This window comes from Sycon ciliatum, chromosome 12, assembly GCF_964019385.1.
Source record: "Sycon ciliatum chromosome 12, ocSycCili1.1, whole genome shotgun sequence".
NCBI classification, from domain to species: domain Eukaryota; kingdom Metazoa; phylum Porifera; class Calcarea; order Leucosolenida; family Sycettidae; genus Sycon; species Sycon ciliatum.
Window position 1 is genome coordinate 3742387 of NC_088654.1, and position 19745 is coordinate 3762131.

Here is a 19745-nt window from a genome sequence, read left to right on the forward strand (position 1 = left end):
ATGTACATGACTTGTATATCCTGTCATTGTCTACGCTATTATTTTACTACGTACATGTACATGTACATGTACTAGGCAAACGTGATGCATACGGTAGTCTCGCTTTCAAGTCCTGCATACATGTACATGTACATGTGCATTGGGACCATGGTGTGACGGCCATGGATGGAGGTTCCTCCTCGGATCCGTAACAACAGTCTGCACAACGGTGTGGGCTGAACAATGAGGTTAGGTTCGCTACGTTCAGCTTACGAGGACTCACTGCGCCATGGAAGAGGCACTCGCTCCAGCGAGACCTGAAGCGGTATCGAGTTGATGTTTGTGCAGTCCAAGAAACAAAAATTGTGAAGCAATTTGTACATCAAGGGAATTTGGTATCACCCCACATCCGTCATTGTTGAATATTCGATAATAGCGTGGATTTCCCAAACAATATATTTTTAAAGTTTTTAGGAAATTAGAGGCCACATGCCACGTACTGCTCTTTTCTCTCCCGAACTCAACACTTGCAAGCCAGATAAGCCAGAGCCAGATAAGCATACAATTAAAATGAAACAATTCCAATTGGAAACAATTCGAATAGTTTCATTTTAATTGTTTATACATGGTTATGAGTGCACAATTGACATTTTTCATTGCTATTTTACGACTGTTGTCTCCTCGTCGGTTACCGTATAATCGGTATTTGTCAGAGTATAGTGCGCACCTTTGTGTAACGCGCACCCCCAATCTTCATTGTGGGTGCGCGCTTCAATCTGCATTGAAGTAAAAGCATTTCATGTTCGGAGTATAGTGCGCACCTGCGATTTAGGGCCTAAAATAGCACATCTAGAGTGCGCAATACTCCGGAAAATACAGTATTCAATATATTTTTATTTCTGTTATCCTCTCTCATACAGTTGTACATAGGCGGCTTGCCGCGGATATGTCAATACTACTACTACTATCAGAACACGAAGCACAGAAGCCATAATGTTTTCGACCTGAAGAGTAATGGAATGAAAGGCCTAGTCGAAAAATTACATGGCTTCTGTGCTTCGTGTGCTGATTTGCTTTCCTCCAACCAAAACTCTATGTCATGTAGATGTACTACTGAAGTATACAGTCATGTAGATGTACTACTGAAGTATACATGTACATGTACATCTACGATCCAAGATTCACGTCATACATTATTATTCCGCCTTCAAGTCATGCATATCCTTCCGCCTTCAAGTCATGCATATATTGCCACCTTCACGTCATGCACACATAATCATTGTTGCCTTCAAGTCATGCATACATTGCCACCTTCAAGTCATGCATACATTGCCACCTTCAAGTCATGCGTACATTGCCCGCCTTCAAGTCATGCGTACATTGCCACCTTCAAATGATTCATAATATATTTTGCCCGCCTTCAAGTCATGCATACATTGTCACCTTCAAATCATGCATGCATTGCCCGCCTTCAAGGCATGCATACATTGTACATTTTCATGCCTTCAAATCATGCATACATTGGCACCTTCAAACCATGCATATCCTACTGCTTTGACCGGAGAGGCAGATAATTCAGATTTTCAGCGTGCACAGTATCCGAATATATTACCATGCAAAGCTATCTGCTATGGCCTCAACCAGGGCGACGTAGAACACCATTTGCAGTTCCCCCTTAGCCTCCATGCTCCCTAGTAACTGTCGATATCGGAATCATTGTTCTGCTAACTGGTACATGTATAGGCAGACACACAGCAACTTCGTCTCCACACCGTCTACAGTCTGAACAAGCATTCTACTAGATGGTTCATGCATAGACAGAGCAAAGTGGTCTGGATAGTCCATTCCAGATCCTGTCAGCTGGTATAGGCGGCCACAAAACAGCGTAGTGCGGGCATAGAAAAAGCATCGTGGTCTCTGCAGCGTGACCTAGCATAGTATTAGATGGTTCAAGCATAGGCAAAGCAAGCCTAGAATCAACATCAATGGAGAATGTTGACGACAAAGAGTGGCAGCTCAATGGGAACAAGAAATTGGATGAACTCAAGCGTCATTTACAAGTGGTGGTGGTGGTGGGGGGGGGGGGGGGGTTGGTAAAGAGAGCAATGCAGCATGAGAAAGAGAAAGAGAGAGAGAGAGGGAGAGGGGGTGGGGAGAAAGGGATGGAAATGGAGACAGCGAAACAGGCAGAAAAGACATAATGTGTTTACTAAACGGGTTTCAAGGTTTTGCCACTAGAACACATGCATTTTAATGAAAATGTCCTGTAAGTACTGTAAGTGTTTCTGATATACAGTGTGCATGTATGTTCGGTTAGAGAACATGCAACTACGTGACGTGGTATGTTGAACGGCCACACTTGTAGAGTACACGAAAAGAACAGTCAGTAAGCATGTACATGATATTGCACACGTGTATGTACATGACATTGCACATTAACTTAACCAGCCTATCAGGCGGAGGGGCGGACGAAGTGAGTGATTGAGGGGAGGGAGGGGGAGGGGGGGGGGGGGGTGTGCGTAAAGCGAATGTCACACGGGATATTGGATGTGTCGCGGCAACACGTACGTCACATGGCGCAGTGGATACCATGCAACATAGTGGATGACACATGGCATACTGGATGCCATACGGCGCTGTGGATGCCATACGGCGTAGCGAATACCATACGGTGTAGCGAATATCATACGGCGTAGCGAATATCATGCGGCGTAGCGAATACAATATGGCGTAGCGAATATCATACGGCATAGTTATCCATACATGGCATGGTGCATTGCAAATTTCACACGTCATAGCGGATGCCATACAGAGTAGCAGATGCTATATGCCATAGCGGGTACCACAAGGCATAGCGAATACATACAGTGTAGCGGATGTCACATGGCATGGTTGATACCATAGTGTATAATGGATACCGTCTTTTAGCCATACGGGTGAATGACAGCTTCTCCCACTAGTCATCGTCATCATCACTGTCCTCATCTGGGTTGTACACACCCTCACTGTCATGCTTAGGTTCGGGATAGTCTATGCACTTCTCGAACTGCACAGCCAGACCTGGCTTGTTTAGTGACACCAGTTCTTGATGCAGACGAGGATCGAGTAGCTGCATTTCTGGCATAACGAGCCGGTTCAGGGAAGTGCAGGACTCAACGGACCTAGCGAACGGCTCTGCTATAGCTTTGGCATCCTGGAAGTCATTTCCCGTGACATGCAGTTCGGAGAGAGCCTTGCAACTCCGGAGAAGTGAAGCTAGTACAGGTAGCGAGGATGTAGATAGGTTGCAGTCATCTAGATACAGGTGTTGTAGCTTACTGCAATTGCGGAGAGGGTTGCTGATGACTTTAAGGCACCCATCAGTCAAGTGGCTACCGCTGAGTGCAAGCATCTGTAAAGTATCACAGTGCTTGTGCAGGATGTTAGACAAGACCATGGTGCTGCTCTCGCTTATTCCAACCTTTGCCAGAGCAAGGACTACCCGACTGGTTGTTGTGAGTAGTGGGGCAATCTGTGCCAGTCCAGCATCACCGATTCTGTAATCAACTAGCCCAATGACATACAGTAATGTGCACTCACCAAGGATCTTGGACAAGACGCTCAGGTTAATGGACTCATCCGTTGAGCCCTGACCTCCAATACTTAGCAGCTGCAATCCAGTACAGGTGTGAGTATAGTGGTGTAGCTCAACATTTCCCAGGCTGGTAAATGCATTTCCATCGGTGAAGAGTTTGCCCAGGCTAGAAGCATTGGTCTTGATGAGGGAAGCGATGTGTCCTGCATGCCGGTCCGTGAGCAGGTTGTCTTGTAAATCGATATCTGTCACATTGTTGAGCAGGGTCAGTCCGGCGCTGAGACACTGGTACACATCATCTCCAATAGCACAATCTTTTAGACTAACCCTGGTGATGCACTGGTGATAGTGGTGCATTACTGTGCTGACAGACTGACAATCCGCTGCAGTCAAGAGAACATTGTCGAAATCGAGGCCACTCTCCTGTAGGACTTGCTCTAGACTGGGAATCGACTTGCCCTGGAAGTGGTCGGTGCTGGCATGCGCTGAGAAGACCCGGCAGGCGAACACAAGGCGATATCCTCTACTTTCTGTTGTGTTGAGTTGGCTAGGAGAAGAGGAATTGGTCGCAGCGGATAGCATCGCGGTGCTGGATGAAGTACCGGGATCTGTTTGGCACTGTGGTGTAGCTGAAAAGCAACGTACAGCAAGTCCCTGCGCAAACCTGCAGATGTAATCGTACAACATCTGTGTGTTAGCGCTCGGCGTGTGACGTAACCATAGCGACAAAAGAGTGCGAAGGAATTCCTTGCTTGTGACTTTAACCGCGGGATCCATTGCGGCCTTGACGACTTCAGAGGCTGATGAGGCCATGCCAATCTTTCCGGACAGAAGCTCCTCGGCGAGAGTCTCGGCATCTTCCAGTTGAAAAACCGAAGCTAAATGGTCGGCCCACAGCATCATGTCATCGCGTATGACGCAAAGAAAGTGCACGATACGGTGATCCTCTGCTCCGGTCATTGCCATCGGCTTGCCAAAGAGGATGCTGTGGAGGAGTGCTTCCACACATTCACTATCAAGCTCTGTGGCAAGGAAAATGCCAAAGGTACTGAGCGCGCCAGGCATTGAGCCGATATAGTTGACAAGCTGTCGAACATCAGCCGCTGTAGGCTTGCATGTGCGGGCATAGAAGTGAGCCGCGATTGCTTCTTGCATGGACAGGTGGCTAAACCTCCACTGGTCACCGGTGTCGTGCACTGCTTTGTCACAGGCTACGAGAAAACCCAGTGAACGTGCGGCTGACGAGACTTGGAACATTGTGAAGTCGTCCTCCGTGAACACTACACGTTTGCGGATGAGCATTTGGAAAGCAAAGCAGCCGAGCTCCGCTACGACGTCCTTGATATGATCGGGAACGCTGCCCCAGTTACCGTACTGCTGCTGGTCCTTGATAGCTTTCTGTTGCTGCTGCTGCTGCAGGACATTGAGGATGAGAGAGTTGAAGAGAGGGCCTAGCGTGTCCGGTACAGTCTTGTTGCAGCGGTACAGCTTGCACACGCCTTCCGCCAAGAACGGCGTTCGCATCATGGCTCCCAGCTGCGGGTTGGAAGAGATTTTCTCCAGGAGACCTGTGGCTTCTTCCGCTTTGAGGATGTTGTGCACGTAGCGGCCTAGGTTGTCGTCGTCAAAGCCGAGAAGTTCAACACGTCGCTGAAACGGTAGTGTGTGCATGAGTCGCATGGCTTCAGCTGAATGCCGAGACGTCAGGATGAGACGAACTCCAGGCAGTTCAGTACCGCGGATAAGGTTGTTGATGAAATCGCTACAGTCGTCGAGGCTCACCTCGTCTAGGCCGTCTAGTACAATACACACACGTTGCGGATGGTCGCAGATGTAGTCGATCACTTCAGCCTGATCAACTGGCAAAGGAATAGTAAGGGACAGCACACCACAAGAGATTGCGGATTTCTAAATGTAATTCCGTCCGGGAATTTGGATTTCTAAATGTAATTCCTACCGGGAATTTGGATTTTTAAATGTTATTCTGTCCGGGAATTTGGATTTTTAAATGTTATTCCGTCCGGGAATTTGGATTTCTAAACGTAATTCCGTCCGGGAATTTGGATTTCTAAACGTAATTCCGTCCGGGAATTTGGATTTCTAAACGTAATTCCGTCCGGGAATTTGGATTTCTAAACGTAATTCCGTCCGGGAATTTGGATTTCTAAACGTAATTCCGTCCGGGAATTTGGATTTCTAAACGTAATTCCGTCCGGGAATTTGGATTTCTAAACGTAATTCCGTCCGGGAATTTGGATTTCTAAACGTAATTCCGTCCGGGAATTTGGATTTCTAAACGTAATTCCGTCCGGGAATTTGGATTTCTAAATGTAATTCCGTCCGGGAATTTGGATATGTATACTGTGAGTCTACAAATATTCGGCCCATATTTATTTTCACCTATTTTAGGCCAAGTCAAATTTGGCCGATAATTTATTCCGGCTTTAATTTGTTTTTGCAAGGTTCAGTGTGACAGTGAATGCAGGCAGGAGCAGTACAGGCTGAAAGATTAAGGGGGCACATCACCCAAAAATTTCATATGGCATTCAATTGACCGTAACTTTGGTGTTTCTCAGTGGATTTGAGTGAAATTTTGACCACACACTCCTGCCACTATGCTGGCCCTCAGGACATGATTTACAAGTTCTTGCGCCTCACTGACAGGCTTTCCAGGCCGGAAAAACTCAAATTTCCGGCATAGTGCCACGGTGTGCGAGCCACCCAGGAGCCAAACAAATGCATTTACATTTTTTTCACATTTTCGTGCCCATTCTGTCCGTGCGCGGGACCCAAACCTAAAACAAGTCCAGAAGCAGCCATGGGTGGTGGGGTAGGGCCCCTCTACGTGGCCCTGGAATCTGTCACAACGGAACGAGTGGGCGTTCTCTCGCGGACTCCCACAGGCCCAAGTCAATTTTTGAATTTTTTTAGGTTTAGCACGTGCTACGAGGTCGTACCTTTGATACAACATCCAGTGCTGGAACCTCCACAGCAAGCCATTTCCACAGCGCTGCACACCAAATCCAGGATGCCCTCAGAAACCGGCAAAGACTGCCACTCACGTTTCACTACTGCCTAGTACTGAATCCTACCTGACTTCTTGACACGACTCAAACTTGCCAAAGTCACTAAATCAACGTCAACTACAATAATCAAGCCACATATCTGCAACGTCACGAGGGTGCTGGCAAAAGTCCTGCTGCACGGCGGCGGGCTTCGCCCGCCGCCGTGCAGCCCAATACGTGGTTTTTTAACGTGATTTTTTGGACTTTTTTGGACTTGGGGCAAAATTCTGCACACTTTCGCGTGTTTCCATAATACGACAAGTTGCGCACGGTCTGCTCACATTCAAATACAGTGCTGCCAACAAATGACAGCATGCAACAAAAAAATCTTTCCTTGCAAGGGCACATTTTCGGCCATAACTCTTGAACGGCTGGTCAGATAGGGACACAGTTTTCAGAGAATTTGCAGCTATTCATGCTCTTTCAACTGACGTAGCACTCAATATGAATTTACAAATTCGATTTTTCAGCGAATTTTTGGGTGATGTGCCCCCTTAAGGGGGGCACATCACCCAAAAATTTCATATGGCATTCAATTGACCGTAACTTTGGTGTTTCTCAGTGGATTTGAGTGAAATTTTGACCACACACTCCTGCCACTATGCTGGCCCTCAGGACATGATTTACAAGTTCTTGCGCCTCACTGACAGGCTTTCCAGGCCGGAAAAACTCAAATTTCCGGCATAGTGCCACGGTGTGCGAGCCACCCAGGAGCCAAACAAATGCATTTACATTTTTTTTCACATTTTCGTGCCCATTCTGTCCGTGCGCGGGACCCAAACCTAAAACAAGTCCAGAAGCAGCCATGGGTGGTGGGGTAGGGCCCCTCTACGTGGCCCTGGAATCTGTCACAACGGAACGAGTGGGCGTTCTCTCGCGGACTCCCACAGGCCCAAGTCAATTTTTGAATTTTTTTAGGTTTAGCACGTGCTACGAGGTCGTACCTTTGATACAACATCCAGTGCTGGAACCTCCACAGCAAGCCATTTCCACAGCGCTGCACACCAAATCCAGGATGCCCTCAGAAACCGGCAAAGACTGCCACTCACGTTTCACTACTGCCTAGTACTGAATCCTACCTGACTTCTTGACACGACTCAAACTTGCCAAAGTCACTAAATCAACGTCAACTACAATAATCAAGCCACATATCTGCAACGTCACGAGGGTGCTGGCAAAAGTCCTGCTGCACGGCGGCGGGCTTCGCCCGCCGCCGTGCAGCCCAATACGTGGTTTTTTAACGTGATTTTTTGGACTTTTTTGGACTTGGGGCAAAATTCTGCACACTTTCGCGTGTTTCCATAATACGACAAGTTGCGCACGGTCTGCTCACATTCAAATACAGTGCTGCCAACAAATGACAGCATGCAACAAAAAAATCTTTCCTTGCAAGGGCACATTTTCGGCCATAACTCTTGAACGGCTGGTCAGATAGGGACACAGTTTTCAGAGAATTTGCAGCTATTCATGCTCTTTCAACTGACGTAGCACTCAATATGAATTTACAAATTCGATTTTTCAGCGAATTTTTGGGTGATGTGCCCCCTTAATCCAACCGAAATGAGTTTTATCCCTGGGAGGCGGAAATTTGAACGGACTTATTATTTATACACTTGCAGTGAGTCCTTTTGAACAGAAATTGCAAAAACTGAAAAGTTATGAAGAAATGTGAATACAGGTGAAAACTAGAGAGAAAGAAACACTATCCGTTCATCACGGAAGGAACAACAACAACCAGAAAAGGAACACATCATCAGCAGTGTCATACTTTACTGTATGATGCCCTGTATGGACCACATCACATGGACACCCCTATCAGCGCAGTGGCAAGATAGGGACATCCCCTGCTCGTCAGCCTCCCTGATCTCCACCTCCACAACCCCCCACCCCCGACCCCCCCCCCCCGGATCGTATGAACCCCCTCATAACCGTCCTCCCATGATTGCCATTCCCAGATCCAAAATCGAGCTTGATGAGCAGCAGACCCCCCCCCCCCCCCTGTGATTCCCAGCACCCTCCCTGATCACTACCCCCCCCCCCTCCCCACCTGCCAAATCACCAGCGCCCCCAGCCCCCAATCACCAGCCATTACACACATCAGTAAAACCATCAACAACACTAGTTGAATCATACAACACCAGTTAACCACCCAAGATCCTAATTGTAGCATCAGTGAGGTGGCCGACACGTTCCACTCCATTGTCACCGATCCCAACCGTCCTGAACAACTCTGCACCCACAAGGTCCCGCTGGACCTGTCTCCTTGACCGAACTTGATCCTGTGACTCCTGCTGACGTCCGACGTCTCCTTGAGAAGTTGGATGCGCGGAAAGCCACAGGTAGTGACGGCATACCGGGCTCTCTGCTACAGCAGTGTGCTGACTTGTTGGCATAATCTCTTGCTGTGCTGTTCGGCACCTCGCTGAGGACTTGAACCATTCCAACCGCATTATGGTTGCATTTGTTCGGTCATTCCCGAATGGGCATGGAATAACGTCGGTACTCACCGCGGAATCGAAATGAGCGTAGCAAACAAACGCGCTGGCATAGATTCGAGAATCTGGCAAAAGTTTTGCATCACTCTGGAAACGTATTACCTGTTGTTTGCACAAATTGCAGCGGCTTGCCAAGATTACTACATGCCAGTCCTGGTAGTTGCTATAATGCTTCCGTAAGTTTCTGCATGTCCCTACGACAGTCATTATGAAGGAGCGGCCAAACACGGCGTAGATCAACGAGCGATCGTAACTAGGGTGCCTGTAGGCGGCGTTTGGCCGCTACTTCATCATGCTATACGACCTCGTATCAGTCACAGAAACGTTTCTAGCTCTCGTGTTTATTTGACAGAGACGAGGCACTGTTTTAAGAAGAAGTGAAGTGGCAGGCTCAGTGCCTCTTTGGGTCACATTGTTCTGGCTTGCCTCCTTGTGATTCTAGCGGCCCTGCTTGACGACGATGAGGAGCGGAGGTGCGAGGGCATATTTCCAGTTCATCAACGATCCCAGGCGAACACTTTCTCAGGCAGCGAAGGGTCAAAATACCACGAACAAGTTACTATGCCGTCCCCGAGGTTACAGTACCATCCTATACCCTAGACGATGTCCGCCAACATTTCTGTATGTCGAAAATCGCGCTTGAAGTTTGGTTGTGGAGGTGTGCAGCAACGACGAACTTCACGAAGCCCCTCCGCACATTTTCATTCCGCTCGGAATGAGACCTCATTCCACTTTTTCTTAGGAATCGCCAGAATTGATTCTGCCCCCTTCATTCAGCGACCGGAATCGGAATTGCACCAAACAAACGCTGTCCAGTGCATCAAACAAACGCTCCGGAATCAAAACACGGCGGAATGACTTTGGAATGGTGGCGGAATGGCACCGAACAAACGCAACCTTAAATTGGCGTCTGTCGTGCCACTGTGCAAGGCCAGTGACCCATCAGTCCCCACCAACTATAGACCTGTATTCCTTCTCCCAATAGTGTCCAAGTTGCTGGAGAGGGTAGTGCAACACCAGTTAGTTCGTCATTTGGACTTGAGCAAGGCATTACCCGAAACACACTTTGCCTTCCGCAAGAAATGTTCTACGGAAGACGCCCTCTGTGTGCTGACTGATAATCAGCAGAAGGCGAGAGACAGTGGCAAGACCACAGCGCTGTGCCTATTAGACATGTCGAAGGCTTTTGATAAAGTGCACCACGACAAAATGATCCAAGACTTCCTTGTGGTTGGAGTTTCTGGAAAAGCCCTTAGTTGGTTCGTCGACTACTTGTCCGGCCGCAAGCAGCAGATCCTCATCTCGCCTTCAACCAGCCCTGCTCTGGCTTGCACCTGCGGAGTGCCCCAAGGCTCTGTTCTCGGCCCTCTCCTCTTCAGTATATAAACACGCGATGTCCCTTTGGTTTCCTCGCCTGTGACAAGTGTACAATTTTCAGATGACATAGCCCTGTACGACTTCCAGGCCTCAGCGGCGGAAGCGTCCAAAACCCTCACCACAGCGGAAACTGCTCAGGCTGATTGGCTGAAGTCTCGAGGCCTCATCCTAACGCCGCCAAGAGCCAGGTTCTGACTATCCCTCCCCAGTAGCACGTACAGGAAGTAACAGTCAAAAGCGGTGACTGTCTCCTTCCTTGTCTTCTGCGCGCTACCTCGGCGTTTACCTTGACAATCGCCTAGGTTGGGATACCCATGTAAACTATGTTGGTCACCTAGGTTGCCAAGAAACATGGCGCCCTGTGGTGGGAACACCGAAGCCTATCAATACGCTCTCATCAAGTGTATGTGAAGGCGGTCATAATGCCCGACCTGCTTTTTGGCTCCTGCTGCTTTTCAGCCGCAATGCGGGAGGGTCAACTGAAATGACTGCGAACCGCGCAAAACAGAGTCATCCGTTGTATCGATGGCAACCCGCCCCGGACAGCCATACAGCCGCTGCTCGCTGCTCACTCCCTGTACCGTGTCAGCGAGCTCTACAGGCAGAAAATATTGATCACCATCTGGCGGCGCATCCACGCCTGCACCAGCCCTGTGCTCGCCCAGCTTCTGAACCCGGCACAAGGCACCCCTACCCGCCTTCAGCAGTCAAATGGCCTACTAAACCAGGGAAACCGTAGCCGCCGCGGTCAGCGGAGATTTTCTGTTGCTGGTGCTCTGCTGTGGAACGCTCTCCCTTGTGAGGTCCGCACAATTACCCGGCTACCTGAGTTTAAGCATGCATGTGTACCATACGCCTGTAGGGAGTAGTTCGAGTTGCTGCTAATAGCTCCGCTCTCCCTCTCCGTGCAGTTCAGTAATCCTCATGTAGTATCACAAATAGTATCACAAATACGTTGTATTCTCTCTCCCCCCCCCCCCCCCCCGTTTACTCGCACTCAATTAGTATTCTATTCTCTCACTATGTGCTTCCATAGGCTTTACTATGTTCTTCTATAACCACTTCTAGGCTAAGCCTTCGCCGCCATTTTATTGGGTCGTCATCAAAACCAACCAACCAACCAACCCGTCGCAAATACAAGTTAAGCCAAGTCAAACCATCACAGTGACCAGTAAAACCCTCTCAACACTGCAAACACTAGTTACACCGCTGAAAACACCTGTATTGCAAACACCGGAAAAATTGTCGGAAACACCAGTGAAACCATCGCAAACACCAGCAAAACCACTGCAAAACTCACAAAACCATCGCATACACAGAAAACCCACTGGATACACCAGTGAAGCCACCGCATTCACTAGTAAAACCGCTGCAAACGCCAAGTGTCGCACACACCAGTGGAACCATACCAAACACCAGTAAACCCACCGCGAGTACCAGTGAAACCATCGTAACACAAAAGTGAACCCATCGCAAACACCAGGTACACCATGAAAACGCCAGGAAGGTCCTCACAAACACCAGTTAAACCTTTGCAAACACCAGTAACACTAATGCAAACCCCAGCAATACCACCTCAAACACCGGTCAAACCACTGGAAACCGTACCAGCAAAACCATCGTGAACACCGGTAATACAACTGCCAGCACCAAATAAAACCACTGCAAACCCCAGAATCTCAAACACCTGTACAACCGTCGCGGCCACAAGGAAAACCACGGCAGACACTGGTAAACCCCTGCAAACATAAGTGAAATCATTAAAAACACCACTTTCACCATCATGAACACATGGAGTACCATTGCAAACAGTTGTAAAAACCATCGCAAATGCAAGTGAACCATCACAAGCACCGGAAAAGGCATTAAAAACACCAGTAAATTTATAAATATCTCAAACACCAATAATAATACGACCGTTTTTCCATGCACCGACAGTTCTACACAGTAGGCATTTCCCAAATCGGCCGGCCGAAAAATTCGCCGAAAACTGTGGTTTTGAAGAAATCACCGATCTTTTTGCCGAATATGCAATTACTGAATTCGCCGAAAATCGATGTATTTTGTGCCTGAGCAGTATGCAAATGTAATCCCTGTAACCATTGTATTATGAAAAGTGCCTGTGACTTTAGGCATTACCGAAATCAGGAAAAGACGACGAAATCAATGGCTGTGAAGAAACCGCAGATAATTGCGCTGGATTTGCAAATTTCGCACTATATTCGCCGAAAATCGATGTTTCAGTGCCTCTAAAGCGTGCATGTAAATATACACTGTATTACGAGCGGTGAATTCAAGTACTGCTTTGAGCCAAATTCTGACTTTGGGGCTCATAAAATGGCGGAATTTGGACATTCTCTTAGCCGATCGAAAAGCCAATTAGGCGAAAAAATCGGACCGATTTAGGAAATGCCTACCACACAGACACTATGGGACCTGGTCCTAAAGACCACCTGGCTTTAACGATCGCTTTTGCTTGCACCGTGGGGTGGTCGCTTAACCTTAATCAGGCCAATGTTCCCAAAAGGGAACATTTCTTTCCGCATGCGATTTGGTCAAGGGAAATTCATTTTTCCTCTGCATTTTCTGTTTATATACATATCTAGAAGGCTGATGATCATGAATCTTGGAATATTTGTCAGGCTTTTGAAATTTTCAAGTATCGGGATATAACGCGAAATGTCGTGAATTTTCGGTACTCGGCCGTACTTCAGAAATTGAGAATTCTGGTGTGAAAAGCAGTCTTTCTCAGAGTAATCCACACGTAAGAAGTGCACTCTGCTACTATGGCCACCCAACTGGCCTGAAGATTCACCGGAAATTTGATCATGGCACATAGAAACCCGCCGTCTTTCTTCGATGTTCCCAAAAGGGAACGTTGGCCAGATCCGAGACCCAGATATACCTCATTTTCACCTGATTTCAGGAACCAGTTTATCTAGCGCATATTTCTTGTTTGTAACATCCGTAAACGTGGATATATAACTGATGGAGCCTTTTTGATGTTTTGATGGTAATTGGACCGTCTCCATGGTAACCATATTTGGTCATATATTTGTGATTCACTAGCATGCGGAATACAGCAATGCTGTGCGAGGCTGACATTTGCCAAAGTAAAGATTGCTAAACAGTCTCCAAAGGAATATACTTCTGAAGTAGGTTTTCTTTTGTGTAACAAGATTCACTTGAACAATATTCAGCAAAGTATGGATGCTTTATGGCGTTCTCCTGGACTTTCGATGATCTTTTCCTCCGCGCGGTTGCATTTTTGTCAGAAAATATCGCTTTAGCTGTAATGTGGTACGGCAGAGGGAAAGGTTTACAGTAGCAGAGTCCTTTCTGGAAAGGGACTCAAAAGTGATTGCAATGGAAGCTAATGACATTGTTGAGAACTCCAACACACTTCAGGACTTAGTCCTAGCGCCACCGATTACTGGCAATCTGAACGTAAGCGCTATAGGGGTAAGGCATCCTGCAGCTCAGGAACTCGAAAAAGAAGTAAGGGAGCACAGTTGCTCCTTCTCTGAGCACTGCAAATTCAGAACTGCATGGTGCTAATGATTCCGTGATTCTGATGCAGTGAATTTGCTGTGCCCAGGGAAAGAGCATGTGTGCTCACCACTTCTCGTTGATCTGAACGTGGACGATGAAATAGAGTAGTAATCAGATGATTCAACGGATGATAAGGGTTTCATCGAACTTGCAAGAGATATGGACCTAGACAACTACCACGTGACGAATGGAGAGGATGATGATGTCGGTGCCTTTCCTGTTGATAGTGAGTACGACCGCAAAAAAACGCCAACCCGCTGGAACAACGCTTTGGGTGAAATAGACTGGTGTTTACGAAAGGCGTCCTGAAATTGAACTGGACAAATCCCTTCACGATCACCATGAGATCACTACAGCATCACCCACGTGCCAAACGCGAGATATACACACCCTGTACATCTCTAAACACTATTGGACGAGTAAATACTGCGCGATACTCGCGATACAGACAAGGCCAACATTAGCTCGGAGACCGACAATCTTGAGAGATTCCTTGTAATTCTTTTTGTCTGGCTCCACATTCCTACAACTGATCTGAGAGTGCCAATTTTTAAAGCAGCGGTGAGCCCCAAGCCAATGTCCTACATCCAGGCTCATCCCGAGATCGCCGTCCTATTTTATTATAATGAGATCGCCGTCCTATTTTATTATAGCCGAGAAGCACCAGTGTCTTGCTGTTGATGTGCAATACAAGCGCGTTTGACAACAAGAATGTGGACAACACAATGTCGTTGTAAATGGTGCAGACAAACCACGATATGTTACTGTTCTCAGTGTGGAGTTCGACTGCATTTCGATCGAGGATCGAATGCCACGGTGTATACGAGACGCGAACGGTAGCAGCCGAAAACACTAAGAAACATTGCTGGACACTCTTTGACGACTATTACATATTTGTTTCTTCTCCATTACTGCTTGTTCATGTTTGCATTGCTCCACAAACACTCAGAAGACAATATAATCCATTATATCATATTGCATCTTCCCTTCATAAAAACCATGGTCATTTTGGTACGCGATCCGGCCAACGTTCCCTTTTGGGAACATATAAATATTTCCATAACGCATGGACATATTCAGTTCAAACTTATAAACATGCTTAATTGGTCCAATACAAGCCGAAACAAAAGAAAAAACTACAAGAATACGCTGAATTCTTGTGATGGCCAAATTAAGGTTAAAGGGGTAGTTAAGGCTAAAATCAAAATTTCACCAGTTGTAGTCTTCGGGGTGCTGAGCCAAATGGTCGTGGTCCGAGGAAGCTGAGATGCTCCCTTCCTACTTTAATCCCAATCGAACTCGCGCACTTCCACCGAAACTGGGTGATTGCGCCCTACTAGATGGAGATTTGTATGTAAAATGTCACTAAACGCCCCATTTCGTTCTTATAAAAGCACGGACGACCGCGATTGGCCCATATGTTGTACTCTTTTGGACGCGGAGTTGACTGGTTTTGGTCCGAAAAGGCTGTGATGCAGCGTTCCTCCTTTATTCCCAATCGAACATGGTTGAACAAGCGGTCAAGTGCTCCTGCGTACACCAGTCACCTGGTCACTGTGCCTGCAGGGTACCACTTACTAGCCTGTTTGACCTTTTTTGGGTGCAGTCCTGTCACTCGAGTTGAACATGAGTTGAACCTTGGTGTGAAAGTTGTCGCCTGCTGGCATGGTGACCTGGTGATTTGGGCACCCAGGAGCACGTGACCGCTTGTTCAACCATGTTCGATTGGGAATAAAGGAGGAACGCTGCATCGCAGCCTTTACGGACCAAAACCAGTCGACTCAGCGTCCAAAAGACTACAACATATGGGCCAATCGCGGTAATCCGTGCTTTTATAAGAACGAAATGGCGCTTTTAGTGACATTTTGCATACAAATCCCCATCTAGTAGGGCGCAGTCACCCAGTTTCGGTGGAAGTGCGCGAGTTCGATTAGGATTCAAGTAGGAAGGGAGCGTCTCAGCTTTCTTCGACCAAGACCATTCGACTCAGCACCCCGAAGACTACAACTGGTGAAATTTTGATTTTAGCCTTAACTTCCCCTTTAAGGGGGCAGCCTGGTCGTACAATCCCTGAAAATCGAAATTGTAAATTCATATCGAGTGCTACATCAGTTGAAAAAGCATGAACAGCTGCAAAGTCCCTAAAAGTTTTGTCTCGATTTGACCAGCGAGCAAAGCAAAGCGGGCAAAGCCCGCCGCCGCGAAGCCCGCCGCCGTGCAGCAGGACTTTTGCCCGCACCCTCGTGACGTTGCGGATATGTGGCTTGATTATTGTAGTTGACATTGATTTAGTGACTTTGGCAAGTTTGAGTCGTGTCAAGAAGTCAGGTAAAATTCACTACTAGGCAGTAGTGGAACGTGAGTGGTAGTCTTTGCCGATTTTGAGGGTATCCTGGATTTGGTTTGCAGCGCTGTGGAAATGGCTTGCTGTGGAGGTCCCAGCACTGGTTGTTCTATCAAAGATACGACCTCGTAGCACGCCCTAAAGCTAAGAAAATTCAAAAATTGACTTGGGTCTGTGGGAATCTATGAAAGAACACCCACTCGTACCGTTGTAACAGATTCCAGGGCCACGTTGAGGGGACCTATCCCACCACCCATGGCTGCTTCTGGACTGTTGTTAGGTTTGGATCCCGTGCACGGACAAAATGGGCAAGAAAATAAGAAAAAAATTGTAAATGCATTTTTTTAGCTCCTGGGTGGCTCGCACACCGTGGCACTATGCCGGAATTTTGAGTTTTCCCGGCCTGGAAAGCCTGTCAGTGAGGCGCAAGAGACACCAAAGTTACGGTCAATTGAATGCCGTATGAAATTTACGACCAGGCTGCTACCTTAATCCAGGTTTCACTGTAACACACATGTGAACACCAGTAAAACCACAGCAAACACCAGTCAAACCACAGCAAACACAAATAAAGCCACAGCCAACACCGGTAAAACCACAGCAAACACCAGTAAAACCATCGAAAACATTATCTACACGGTCGTCAACACCAGTAAAACTAAAGCAAAAAGCAGTGAAACCATCGCAAACTCCAGTAAAATGATTCCATACACCAGAAAACCATCGCAAAATCCAGTAAAACCATCGAAAACACCAGTAAAACCATCGAGAACACCAGTAAGACCATAGCAAAGACCAGTAAAACCATCGCAAAGACCAGCAAAACCATCGCATGTACCAGCAAAACCATCCCAAACACTAATAAAACCACTGGAAACACCAGTGAAACCAACGCAAACACCACTAACACCATTGTGAACACCAATGAAACAATCGCAAACACCAGGAAAACCATCGCAAATGCCAGTGAACCATCTCAAACACGGTAAAAGCCGTCGCAAACACCGATAACAACCTCACAAATACCAGTAACACCATCGCGACAACAAATGAAACCATCGCAAACGCCATCAAACCGTTGCAAACACGAGTAAAACCATCGTGAACACCCGTGATACCACCGCAAACGCCAATAAAACCCTCACAAACACCAGTAAAATCATCGCAAACACCAGGAAAGTCATCGCAAACACCGGTGAAAACCATCGCATACACCAGCAAAGCCATCGCAAACGCCAGTAAAACCGCTTGAAACACCAATAAAACCGCTGCAAACACCACTAAAACCGCTGCAAACACCAGTAGAACCATCACTTTTAGTTTATACACTTCTAGTTTATACAGACATCGCTGCACTGGGATGGCTGTGTGGCATGTGTGACTGGTATACGTATCGGTATGGGATTCCGTTTGGCATCGTGTTCGCCCACGTTCAATTAGGAGATGGGGACCAAACACTGTATCACAGCCTCCTTGGACGACGACCATTCGGTTCAGCGTTCATAATATTACAGGTTCTGGGAATTTCATGGTCAACCCTGCTTCTACATCTTAATTTTTCCACACAAATTCCTAACTAGTAGGGTGCAGTCACCCAGTTTTGAAGGCAGTGTGCGAATTTGGCAGGAACAGTGGAGGAAGGGAGCGTCTCATCTTCCTTGGACCAAGATCATTCGACCTAGCCCCCCAAAGACTGTAGCTCGAGAAAATGCCCCTTTCATTAACCACTGGCTAAGCTTAGTAAAACAATTCTCCCCGCCACAGCAACAACGCAAATCACACTACCACCACACAAGACAAGCAATCTCACCTGGCAATGTGATTCCACGATTCTGCAGGTTCAGCAGGTCACCTATGCATTGCGCATTGCGTACGGACGACAAGCGTAGCTCCAGTGCACACAGCACGTCGATCTCATCCCACATGCGACCGAGCGCCCACTCGTACGGCGCCTTTTTCACCATCAACATGGTCTTGCCTCCACCAGCGCACGAGAGCACCATCACACGGAACGTGTTCTTGTACATGCGCTGACGCTGTGACCTCTTGAGGGTGAGCAGTTGGGCAAGTCGTATCTTTCGTAGCTTCTTCGCACCGGGAGAGAATGAGTGCGCCAAGTCTTCCATGCCTGCTGACGTGCCCAGCCTATCAACGTCCTCCATCCTGGCATTCAGCTTCTGTTTGGGCACTATGTGCAAGTCAGCGAACACCTCCTCCAGGTCCAGAGTTCTTTCTTCGTTTCCTTTGCACGCCTCAAGAGGATACTGGAAATTCTTGTACACAGCACGAAGACGATCGCGGTATTTCTCCACCGCCTTGGGCAGCAAGCGCTTACCGGAGCGAGATGCCTCGTCCGGACCTATCCTGGGAGGCGGATCAACCGGCTCCATTCTCTCCTTCTTTTCCTTCTTGCGCTCTAGACTAGTGATAACAGGAGAGGCTGACTTCAGGATTTCTCCGCTCTCGATTCGGACCAGCCATGCAACCGGCACAAACGTTTATTGCAAGAACACCACTAGTCACTGTGCATGGTAAAGCTAACGAACAGCGCACTAGTGCCAGTAGTGGGTCAGTTGCGAACTGGCGTGGCGTCGGGGACGATTGCAGTTCACTAGTTGGCAGTTGGAGGAGTTTGAATGCTGGCACGCGAGTGCAGGCGATGGTGTGCACGGGCCGGCTGTGTGTAGCCTGTAATGTAGATTGTAGACCGAGTGTAGTGTTGTCTGTTGAGGAGACACACGTAGCTAGACACGATAATGCTGCAGTCGACTAGTCTGTGGTAGGTCTACACAGCTAATTTTCAAAATCACTGGCTGCGCTAGATACTCAGCGTCTGGCTGGCTACAGTCACACCAAGTGCCAAGGCCAGTCTGACAACCAGTGACGTCAGGCATGGTCGTCCTGTGAAGCATTGACTCTAGGCCTTTCACGTCACTGCGCCGCATATTGACATGTCCTGTCAATCGGGTGTCATATTTACATCACTGACTGCCCATAACGTGCGACGATCACGCCTTGGACACTTGGACAGGTCTATGGCCATATAGCCTAATATGGGTCTTGACGGAGACCAAGATCCAATGAGTGCTGCGCACAGCTGTATCCTTTGAGACATCTCTTGCAATGAACTTCCAACCGGCAATACACAAACAGACCCTGGCTAGTGGCTAAACAACGCGACTGGATTGCAACTGATTTTCCCCCAGGAGGGCAACATCCAAGATATACTCAAGCAGGGTGAAGTGATATTGTTCAAACTGTCACATTATCGCATTATTGTGCAAATTATCGACGTTATCGTTCCCATTATCGTTCGCATTATTATAATTATCGCTTTGATAAGACTCACGTCCGGCCGT

The 19745-nt window shown here is 47.7% G+C and overlaps 1 protein-coding gene across 1 annotated transcript; it reads right to left on the reverse strand.

The window, feature by feature from the left end:
• Positions 1–1755: 1755 nt before the first annotated feature.
• LOC135828132 (uncharacterized) lies at positions 1756–18895 on the reverse strand. Its single transcript, XM_065340565.1, has 2 exons — positions 18197–18895; positions 1756–5412 (listed from the first exon to the last, which is right to left on the reverse strand). Exons 1-2 carry the CDS (start codon positions 18774–18776, stop codon positions 2936–2938), a joined length of 3057 nt encoding a protein of 1018 aa, XP_065196637.1. The 5' UTR covers positions 18777–18895; the 3' UTR covers positions 1756–2935.
• Positions 18896–19745: the final 850 nt, after the last annotated feature.